At 45.5% G+C, this 12,537-nt stretch overlaps 1 protein-coding gene across 1 annotated transcript in view; it reads right to left on the bottom strand.

Moving 5' to 3' along the window:
• Positions 1-12,537, bottom strand: part of phf2 (PHD finger protein 2) — a 137,429-nt gene that overhangs the window by 97,135 nt on the left and 27,757 nt on the right. The window contains exon 3 of the mRNA XM_045223648.1: positions 1,890-2,001. Within this exon, the coding sequence (XP_045079583.1) occupies positions 1,890-2,001 (112 nt within the window). The remainder of the gene's footprint in view (positions 1-1,889; positions 2,002-12,537) is intronic.

Here is a 12,537-nt window from a genome sequence, read left to right as displayed (position 1 = left end):
CATTCCTGAGCAAGCTCTGCACTGGTGGTGCCCCGATCCCGCAGCTGAATCAACTTTAGGAGACGGTCCTGGCGCTTGCTGGACATTCTTGGGCGCCCTGACGCCTTCTTCACAACAATTGAACCTCTCTCCTTGAAGTTCTTGATGATCCGATAAATGGTTGATTTAGGTGCAATCTTACTAGCAGCAATATCCTTGCCTGTGAAGCCCTTTTTGTGCAAAGCAAGGATGACGGCACGTGTTTCCTTGCAGGTAACCATGGTTAACAGAGGAAGAACAATGATCTCAAGCACCACCTTCCTTTTAAAGCTTCCAGTCTGTTATTCTAACTCAATCAGCATGACAGAGTGATCTCCAGCCTTGTCCTCGTCAACACTCTCACCTGTGTTAACGAGAGAATCACTGACATGATGGCAGCTGGTCCTTTTGTGGCAGGGCTGAAATGCAGTGGAAATGTTTTTTGGGGGATTAAGTTAATTTTCATGGCAAAGAGGGACTTTGCAATTAATTGCAATTCATCTGATCACTCTTCATGACATTCTGGAGTATATGCAAATTGCCATCATCAAAACTGAGGCAGCAGACTTTGTGAAAATTTGTATTTGTGTCATTCTCAAAACTTTTGACCACGACTGTAGATGGGTTGGTTAAATTGTGATTTTAATTAATGGAGCGAATTTAGAGTGGCAGTTTTTTCCCTGTGAGCGAGGAGCGATTTTTAGCGGAGCGGTTGGAAAGGAAGTGGAGCACCGGAGCGGTGCTGCTCCATGAGCGATGAGCGGGATTTCCATGCTCTGCTCAGCGGTCTCATTCTGTGAGCTTGTGTGGACTACCACTTCGTGGCGGAGCCGTTGTTGCTCCTAGACGTTTCCACTTCACAATAACAGCACTTACAGTTGACCGGGGCAGCTCTAGCAGGGCAGAAACGTGACAAACTGACTTGTTGGAAAGGTGGCATCCTATGACGGTGCCACGTTGAACATTACACAACAAGATGGAAATCGCAAATTCAACAATGAGTGGTTTGGAAGGAATCAGTGGCTAACTGCAAGCATTGCAAAGCAATCACTAGCCTGCTATTCAGCGGAGAGGGTGTGTGGTCCCAAGTCTGGGTTTAAGGGTCTATTTTCCAAGCTTAAACGGATTAACATTCAACATTGGCCATGATGTCAATCCAGCATGACTTCTGCTGCGCTCAACACAACTGGAAACGGAGAACTGGGAAATCTGATTTCAGTGAGTTCAAAACAACTGGAAACTCAGAACTGGGAAATGTGATTATCCTGTCTGAGATGTATTAGTACAGTCTGATTATCCTGTCTGAGATGTATTAGTACAGTCTGATTATCCTGTCTGAGATGTATTAGTACAGTCTGATTATCCTGTCTGAGATGTATTAGTACAGTCTGATTAACCTGTCTGAAATGTATTAGTACAGTCTGATTATCCTGTCTGAAATGTATTAGTACAGTCTGATTAACCTGTCTGAAATGTATTAGTACAGTCTGATTAACCTGTCTGAAATGTATTAGTACAGTCTGATTAACCTGTCTGAAATGTATTAGTACAGTCTGATTAACCTGTCTGAAATGTATTAGTACAGTCTGATTAACCTGTCTGAAATGTATTAGTACAGTCTGATTAACCTGTCTGAAATGTATTAGTACAGTCTGATTAACCTGTCTGAAATGTATTAGTACAGTCTGATTAACCTGTCTGAAATGTATTAGTACAGTCTGATTAACCTGTCTGAAATGTATTAGTACAGTCTGATTAACCTGTCTGAAATGTATTAGTACAGTCTGATTAACCTGTCTGAAATGTATTAGTACAGTCTGATTAACCTGTCTGAAATGTATTAGTACACACACACACAGTCGGTTGTTTACCTGGGGAAGGTGCGACTGCGTAGCTCCTTAATGAAGACCTGACTGCCGTTCTGAACAGCTCTGACGTCTCCTCTCTGCCCCATGTCATGTTTAGTCCTTTTCTTGTTTTTCACTGAAACAAAACAAAAAATATTAACACACACAAACACCATTAGCAACAACAACAAAACACCTATGTACTGGGTATATGTATTTTTTCTTAAGTCACTAATGAAATCAATCATCATCAGGGTCCTATTGACTAGACACCACAGGGTTAGGGTCCTATTGACTAGACACCACAGGGTTAGGGTCCTATTGACTAGACACCACAGGGTCAGGGTCCTATTGACTAGACACCACAGGGTTAGGGTCCTATTGACTAGACACCACAGGGTTAGGGTCCTAGCTAAATAACATCATCAGGGTCCTATTGACTAGACACCACAGGGTTAGGGTCCTATTGACTAGACACCACAGGGTTAGGGTCCTAACTAAATAACATCATCAGGGTCCTATTGACTAGACACCACAGGGTTAGGGTCCTAACTAAATAACATCATCAGGGTCCTATTGACTAGACACCACAGGGTTAGGGCCCTAACTAAATAACATCATCAGGGTCCTATTGACTAGACACCACAGGGTTAGGGTCCTATTGACTAGACACCACAGGGTTAGGGTCCTATTGACTAGACACCACAGGGTTAGGGTCCTAGCTAAATAACATCATCAGGGTCCTATTGACTAGACACCACAGGGTTAGGGTCCTATTGACTAGACACCACAGGGTTAGGGTCGTATTGACTAGACACCACAGGGTCAGGGTCCTATTGACCAGACACCACAGGGTTAGGGTCCTAGCTAAATAACATCATCAGGGTCCTATTGACCAGACACCACAGGGTTAGGGTCCTATTGACTAGACACCACAGGGTAAGGGTACGAACTAAATAACATCATCAGGGTCCTATTGACCAGACACCACAGGGTTAGGGCCCTAACTAAATAACATCATCAGGGTCCTATTGACTAGACACCACAGGGTTAGGGTCCTAGCTAAATAACATCATCAGGGTCCTATTGACTAGACACCACAGGGTTAGGGTCCTAACTAAATAACATCATCAGGGTCCTATTGACTAGACACCACAGGGTTAGGGTCCTAACTAAATAACATCATCAGGGTCCTATTGACTAGACACCACAGGGTTAGGGTCCTATTGACTAGACACCACAGGGTTAGGGCCCTAACTAAATAACATCATCAGGGTCCTATTGACTAGACACCACAGGGTTAGGGCCCTAACTAAATAACATCATCAGGGTCCTATTGACTAGACACCACAGGGTTAGGGCCCTAACTAAATAACATCATCAGGGTCCTATTGACTAGACACCACAGGGTTAGGGCCCTAACTAAATAACATCATCAGGGTCCTATTGACTAGACACCACAGGGTTAGGGTCCTAACTAAATAACATCATCAGGGTCCTATTGACTAGACACCACAGGGTTAGGGTCCTATTGACTAGACACCACAGGGTTAGGGTCCTAACTAAATAACATCATCAGGGTCCTATTGACTAGACACCACAGGGTTAGGGTCCTAACTAAATAACATCATCAGGGTCCTATTGACTAGACACCACAGGGTTAGGGTCCTAACTAAATAACATCATCAGGGTCCTATTGACCATACACCACAGGGTTAGGGCCCTAACTAAATAACATCATCAGGGTCCTATTGACTAGACACCACAGGGTTAGGGTCCTATTGACTAGACACCACAGGGTTAGGGTCCTAACTAAATAACATCATCAGGGTCCTATTGACTAGACACCACAGGGTTAGGATCCTAGCTAAATAACATCATCAGGGTCCTATTGACTAGACACCACAGGGTTAGGGTCCTATTGACTAGACACCACAGGGTTAGGGTCCTATTGACTAGACACAACAGGGTTAGGGTCCTAACTAAATAACATCATCAGGGTCCTATTGACTAGACACCACAGGGTTAGGGTCCTATTGACTAGACACCACAGGGTTAGGGTCCTAGCTAAATAACATCATCAGGGTCCTATTGACTAGACACCACAGGGTTAGGGTCCTAACTAAATAACATCATCAGGGTCCTATTGACTAGACACCACAGGGTTAGGGCCCTAACTAAATAACATCATCAGGGTCCTATTGACTAGACACCACAGGGTTAGGGTCCTATTGACTAGACACCACAGGGTTAGGGTCCTATTGACTAGACACCACAGGGTTAGGGTCCTAACTAAATAACATCAATAGGGTCCTATTGACTAGACACCACAGGGTTAGGGTCCTAACTAAATAACATCATCAGGGTCCTATTGACTAGACACCACAGGGTTAGGGTCCTAGCTAAATAACATCATCAGGGTCCTATTGACTAGACACCACAGGGTTAGGGTCCTATTGACTAGACACCACAGGGTTAGGGTCCAATTGACTAGACACCACAGGGTTAGGGTCCTAACTAAATAACATCATCAGGGTCCTATTGACTAGACACCACAGGGTTAGGGTCCTATTGACTAGACACCACAGGGTTAGGGTCCTATTGACTAGACACCACAGGGTTAGGGCCCTAACTAAATAACATCATCAGGGTCCTATTGACTAGACACCACAGGGTTAGGGTCCTATTGACTAGACACCACAGGGTTAGGGTCCTATTGACTAGACACCACAGGGTTAGGGCCCTAACTAAATAACATCATCAGGGTCCTATTGACTAGACACCACAGGGTTAGGGTCCTATTGACTAGACACCACAGGGTTAGGGTCCTATTGACTAGACACCACAGGGTTAGGGTCCTAGCTAAATAACATCATCAGGGTCCTATTGACTAGACACCACAGGGTTAGGGCCCTAACTAAATAACATAATCAGGGTCCTATTGACTAGACACCACAGGGTTAGGGTCCTAGCTAAATAACATCATCAGGGTCCTATTGACTAGACACCACAGGGTTAGGGTTAGGGTCCTAACTAAATAACATCATCAGGGTCCTATTGACTAGACACCACAGGGTTAGGGCCCTAACTAAATAACATCATCAGGGTCCTATTGACTAGACACCACAGGGTTAGGGTCCTATTGACTAGACACCACAGGGTTAGGGTCCTATTGACTAGACACCACAGGGTTAGGGTCCTAACTAAATAACATCAATAGGGTCCTATTGACTAGACACCACAGGGTTAGGGTCCTAACTAAATAACATCATCAGGGTCCTATTGACTAGACACCACAGGGTTAGGGTCCTATTGACTAGACACCACAGGGTTAGGGTCCTAGCTAAATAACATCATCAGGGTCCTATTGACTAGACACCACAGGGTTAGGGTCCTATTGACTAGACACCACAGGGTTAGGGTCCAATTGACTAGACACCACAGGGTTAGGGTCCTAACTAAATAACATCATCAGGGTCCTATTGACTAGACACCACAGGGTTAGGGTCCTATTGACTAGACACCACAGGGTTAGGGTCCTATTGACTAGACACCACAGGGTTAGGGCCCTAACTAAATAACATCATCAGGGTCCTATTGACTAGACACCACAGGGTTAGGGTCCTATTGACTAGACACTACAGGGTTAGGGTCCTATTGACTAGACACCACAGGGTTAGGGCCCTAACTAAATAACATCATCAGGGTCCTATTGACTAGACACCACAGGGTTAGGGTCCTATTGACTAGACACCACAGGGTTAGGGTCCTAGCTAAATAACATCATCAGGGTCCTATTGACTAGACACCACAGGGTTAGGGTCCTATTGACTAGACACCACAGGGTTAGGGTCCTATTGACTAGACACCACAGGGTTAGGGTCCTATTGACTAGACACCGCAGGGTTAGGGTCCTAGCTAAATAACATCATCAGGGTCCTATTGACTAGACACCACAGGGTTAGGGTCCTAACTAAATAACATCATCAGGGTCCTATTGACTAGACACCACAGGGTTAGGGTCCTATTGACTAGACACCACAGGGTTAGGGTCCTATTGACTAGACACCACAGGGTTAGGGCCCTAACTAAATAACATCATCAGGGTCCTATTGACTAGACACCACAGGGTTAGGGTCCTATTGACTAGACACCACAGGGTTAGGGTCCTATTGACTAGACACCACAGGGTTAGGGCCCTAACTAAATAACATCATCAGGGTCCTATTGACTAGACACCACAGGGTTAGGGTCCTATTGACTAGACACCACAGGGTTAGGGTCCTATTGACTAGACACCACAGGGTTAGGGTCCTAGCTAAATAACATCATCAGGGTCCTATTGACTAGACACCACAGGGTTAGGGCCCTAACTAAATAACATAATCAGGGTCCTATTGACTAGACACCACAGGGTTAGGGTCCTAGCTAAATAACATCATCAGGGTCCTATTGACTAGACACCACAGGGTTAGGGTTAGGGTCCTAACTAAATAACATCATCAGGGTCCTATTGACTAGACACCACAGGGTTAGGGCCCTAACTAAATAACATCATCAGGGTCCTATTGACTAGACACCACAGGGTTAGGGTCCTATTGACTAGACACCACAGGGTTAGGGTCCTATTGACTAGACACCACAGGGTTAGGGTCCTAACTAAATAACATCAATAGGGTCCTATTGACTAGACACCACAGGGTTAGGGTCCTAACTAAATAACATCATCAGGGTCCTATTGACTAGACACCACAGGGTTAGGGTCCTATTGACTAGACACCACAGGGTTAGGGTCCTAGCTAAATAACATCATCAGGGTCCTATTGACTAGACACCACAGGGTTAGGGTCCTATTGACTAGACACCACAGGGTTAGGGTCCAATTGACTAGACACCACAGGGTTAGGGTCCTAACTAAATAACATCATCAGGGTCCTATTGACTAGACACCACAGGGTTAGGGTCCTATTGACTAGACACCACAGGGTTAGGGTCCTATTGACTAGACACCACAGGGTTAGGGCCCCTAACTAAATAACATCATCAGGGTCCTATTGACTAGACACCACAGGGTTAGGGTCCTATTGACTAGACACCACAGGGTTAGGGTCCTATTGACTAGACACCACAGGGTTAGGGCCCTAACTAAATAACATCATCAGGGTCCTATTGACTAGACACCACAGGGTTAGGGTCCTATTGACTAGACACCACAGGGTTAGGGTCCTAGCTAAATAACATCATCAGGGTCCTATTGACTAGACACCACAGGGTTAGGGTCCTATTGACTAGACACCACAGGGTTAGGGTCCTATTGACTAGACACCACAGGGTTAGGGTCCTATTGACTAGACACCGCAGGGTTAGGGTCCTAGCTAAATAACATCATCAGGGTCCTATTGACTAGACACCACAGGGTTAGGGTCCTAACTAAATAACATCATCAGGGTCCTATTGACTAGACACCACAGGGTTAGGGTCCTAACTAAATAACATCATCAGGGTCCTATTGACCAGACACCACAGGGTTAGGGTCCTATTGACTAGACACCACAGGGTTAGGGTCCTATTGACTAGACACCAAAGGGTTAGGGTCCTAACTAAATAACATCATCAGGGTCCTATTGACTAGACACCACAGGGTTAGGGTCCTATTGACTAGACACCACAGGGTTAGGGTCCTATTGACTAGACACCACAGGGTTAGGGTCCTATTGACTAGACACCACAGGGTTAGAGTCCTATTGACTAGACACCACAGGGTTAGGGCCCTAACTAAATAACATCATCAGGGTCCTATTGACTAGACACCACAGGGTTAGGGTCCTATTGACCAGACACCACAGGGTTAGGGCCCTAACTAAATAACATCATCAGGGTCCTATTGACTAGACACCACAGGGTTAGGGTCCTAGCTAAATAACATCATCAGGGTCCTATTGACTAGACACCACAGGGTTAGGGTCCTATTGACTAGACACCACAGGGTTAGGGTCCTAGCTAAATAACATCATAAGGGTCCTATTGACTAGACACCACAGGGTTAGGGCCCTATTGACTAGACACCACAGGGTTAGGGTCCTAGCTAAATAACATCATCAGGGTCCTATTGACTAGACACCACAGGGTTAGGGTCCTAACTAAATAACATCATCAGGGTCCTATTGACTAGACACCACAGGGTTAGGGTCCTATTGACTAGACACCACAGGGTTAGGGCCCTAACTAAATAACATCATCAGGGTCCTATTGACTAGACACCACAGGGTTAGGGTCCTATTGACCAGACACCACAGGGTTAGGGCCCTAACTAAATAACATCATCAGGGTCCTATTGACTAGACACCACAGGGTTAGGGTCCTAACTAAATAACATCATCAGGGTCCTATTGACTAGACACCACAGGGTTAGGCTCCTAACTAAATAACATCATCAGGGTCCTATTGACTAGACACCACAGGGTTAGGGTCCTATTGACTAGACACCACAGGGTTAGGGTCCTAGCTAAATAACATCATCAGGGTCCTATTGACTAGACACCACAGGGTTAGGGCCCTAACTAAATAACATCATCAGGGTCCTATTGACTAGACACCACAGGGTTAGGGCCCTAACTAAATAACATCATCAGGGTCCTATTGACTAGACACCACAGGGTTAGGGCCCTAGCTAAATAACATCATCAGGGTCCTATTGACTAGACACCACAGGGTTAGGGTCCTAACTAAATAACATCATCAGGGTCCTATTGACTAGACACCACAGGGTTAGGGTCCTATTGACTAGACACCACAGGGTTAGGGTCCTATTGACTAGACACCACAGGGTTAGGGTCCTAACTAAATAACATCATCAGGGTCCTATTGACTAGACACCACAGGGTTAGGGTCCGAACTAAATAACATCATCAGGGTCCTATTGACTAGACACCACAGGGTTAGGGTCCTAGCTAAATAACATCATCAGGGTCCTATTGACTAGACACCACAGGGTTAGGGTCCTATTGACTAGACACCACAGGGTTAGGGTCCTAACTAAATAACGTCATCAGGGTCCTATTGACTAGACACCACAGGGTTAGGGCCCTAACTAAATAACATCATCAGGGTCCTATTGACTAGACACCAAAGGGTTAGGGTCCTAGCTAAATAACATCATCAGGGTCCTATTGACTAGACACCACAGGGTTAGGGCCCTAACTAAATAACATCATCAGGGTCCTATTGACTAGACACCACAGGGTTAGGGTTAGGGTCCTAACTAAATAACATCATCAGGGTCCTATTGACTAGACACCACAGGGTTAGGGCCCTAACTAAATAACATCATCAGGGTCCTATTGACTAGACACCACAGGGTTAGGGTCCTAGCTAAATAACATCATCAGGGTCCTATTGACCAGACACCACAGGGTTAGGGCCCTAACTAAATAACATCATCAGGGTCCTATTGACTAGACACCACAGGGTTAGGGTCCTATTGACTAGACACCACAGGGTTAGGGCCCTAACTAAATAACATCATCAGGGTCCTATTGACTAGACACCACAGGGTTAGGGTCCTATTGACCAGACACCACAGGGTTAGGGTCCTAACTAAATAACATCATCAGGGTCCTATTGACTAGACACCACAGGGTTAGGGCCCTAACTAAATAACATCATCAGGGTCCTATTGACTAGACACCACAGGGTTAGGGTCCTATTGACTAGACACCACAAGGTTAGGGTCCTATTGACTAGACACCACAGGGTTAGGGTCCTAACTAAATAACATCATCAGGGTCCTATTGACTAGACACCACAGGGTTAGGGTCCTAGCTAAATAACATCATCAGGGTCCTATTGACTAGACACCACAGGGTTAGGGTCCGAACTAAATAACATCATCAGGGTCCTATTGACTAGACACCACAGGGTTAGGGTCCTAACTAAATAACATCATCAGGGTCCTATTGACTAGACACCACAGGGTTAGGGTCCTAACTAAATAACATAATCAGGGTCCTATTGACTAGACACCACAGGGTTAGGGTCCTATTGACTAGACACCACAGGGTTAGGGCCCTAACTAAATAACATCATCAGGGTCCTATTGACTAGACACCACAGGGTTAGGGTCCTATTGACCAGACACCACAGGGTTAGGGTCCTAACTAAATAACATCATCAGGGTCCTATTGACTAGACACCACAGGGTTAGGGCCCTAACTAAATAACATCATCAGGGTCCTATTGACTAGACACCACAGGGTTAGGGTCCTATTGACTAGACACCACAGGGTTAGGGTCCTATTGACTAGACACCACAGGGTTAGGGTCCTAACTAAATAACATCATCAGGGTCCTATTGACTAGACACCACAGGGTTAGGGTCCTAGCTAAATAACATCATCAGGGTCCTATTGACTAGACACCACAGGGTTAGGGTCCGAACTAAATAACATCATCAGGGTCCTATTGACTAGACACCACAGGGTTAGGGTCCTAAATAAATAACATCATCAGGGTCCTATTGACTAGACACCACAGGGTTAGGGTCCTAACTAAATAACATCATCAGGGTCCTATTGACTAGACACCACAGGGTTAGGGTCCTATTGACTAGACACCACAGGGTTAGGGCCCTAACTAAATAACATCATCAGGGTCCTATTGACTAGACACCACAGGGTTAGGGCCCTAACTAAATAACATCATCAGGGTCCTATTGACTAGACACTACAGGGTTAGGGTCCTATTGACTAGACACCACAGGGTTAGGGTCCTATTGACTAGACACCACAGGGTTAGGGTCCTAGCTAAATAAACATCATCAGGGTCCTATTGACTAGACACCACAGGGTTAGGGTCCTATTGACTAGACACCACAGGGTTAGGGTCCTAACTAAATAACATCATCAGGGTCCTATTGACTAGACACCACAGGGTTAGGGTCCTATTGACTAGACACCACAGGGTTAGGGCCCTAACTAAATAACATCATCAGGGTCCTATTGACTAGACACCACAGGGTTAGGGTCCTAACTAAATAACATCATCAGGGTCCTATTGACTAGACACCACAGGGTTAGGGTCCTAACTAAATAACATCAACAGGGTCCTATTGACTAGACACCACAGGGTTAGGGTCCTAACTAAATAACATCATCAGGGTCCTATTGACTAGACACCACAGGGTTAGGGTCCTAACTAAATAACATCATCAGGGTCCTATTGACTAGACACCACAGGGTTAGGGTCCTAACTAAATAACATCAACAGGGTCCTATTGACTAGACACCACAGGGTTAGGGCCCTAACTAAATAACATCATCAGGGTCCTATTGACTAGACACCACAGGGTTAGGGTCCTATTGACTAGACACCACAGGGTTAGGGTCCTATTGACTAGACACCACAGGGTTAGGGCCCTAACTAAATAACATCATCAGGGTCCTATTGACTAGACACCAAAGGGTTAGGGTCCTATTGACTAGACACCACAGGGTTAGGGTCCTAGCTAAATAACATCATCAGGGTCCTATTGACCAGACACCACAGGGTTAAGGGTCCTAACTAAATAACATCATCAGGGTCTTATTGACTAGACACCACAGGGTTAGGGTCCTAACTAAATAACATCATCAGGGTCCTATTGACTAGACACCACAGGGTTAGGGTCCTAGCTAAATAACATCATCAGGGTCCTATTGACTAGACACCACAGGGTTAGGGTCCTATTGACTAGACACCACAGGGTTAGGGTCCTATTGACTAGACACCACAGGGTTAGGGTCCTATTGACTAGACACCACAGGGTTAGGGTCCTAACTAAATAACATCATCAGGGTCCTATTGACTAGACACCACAGGGTTAGGGTCCGAACTAAATAACATCATCAGGGTCCTATTTACTAGACACCACAGGGTTAGGGTCCTATTGACTAGACACCACAGGGTTAGGGTCCTATTGACTAGACACCACAGGGTTAGGGTCCTATTGACTAGACACCACAGGGTTAGGGTCCTAGCTAAATAACATCATCAGGGTCCTATTGACTAGACACCAAAGGGTTAGGGCCCTAACTAAATAACATCATCAGGGTCCTATTGACTAGACACCACAGGGTTAGGGCCCTAACTAAATAACATAATCAGGGTCCTATTGACTAGACACCACAGGGTCCTAACTAAATAACATCATCAGGGTCCTATTGACTAGACACCACAGGGTTAGGGTCCTAACTAAATAACATCATCAGGGTCCTATTGATTAGACACCACAGGGTTAGGGTCCTATTGACTAGACACCACAGGGTTAGGGCCCTAACTAAATAACATCATCAGGGTCCTATTGACTAGACACCACAGGGTTAGGGTCCTAGCTAAATAACATCATCAGGGTCCTATTGACTAGACACCAAAGGGTTAGGGTCCTAACTAAATAACATCATCAGGGTCCTATTGACCAGACACCACAGGGTTAGGGTCCTAACTAAATAACATCATCAGGGTCCTATTGACTAGACACCACAGGGTTAGGGTCCTATTGACTAGACACCACAGGGTTAGGGTCCTATTGACTAGACACCACAGGGTTAGGGCCCTAACTAAATAACATCATCAGGGTCCTATTGACTAGACACCACAGGGTTAGGGTCCTAACTAAATAACATCATCAGGGTCCTAT

This window comes from Coregonus clupeaformis, chromosome 12 (genome assembly GCF_020615455.1).
Source record: "Coregonus clupeaformis isolate EN_2021a chromosome 12, ASM2061545v1, whole genome shotgun sequence".
Classification (NCBI taxonomy): Eukaryota; Metazoa; Chordata; class Actinopteri; order Salmoniformes; family Salmonidae; genus Coregonus; species Coregonus clupeaformis.
The sequence above is the reverse complement of the archived record's forward strand: the minus strand, read 5'-3'. Positions and strand labels throughout refer to the sequence as shown.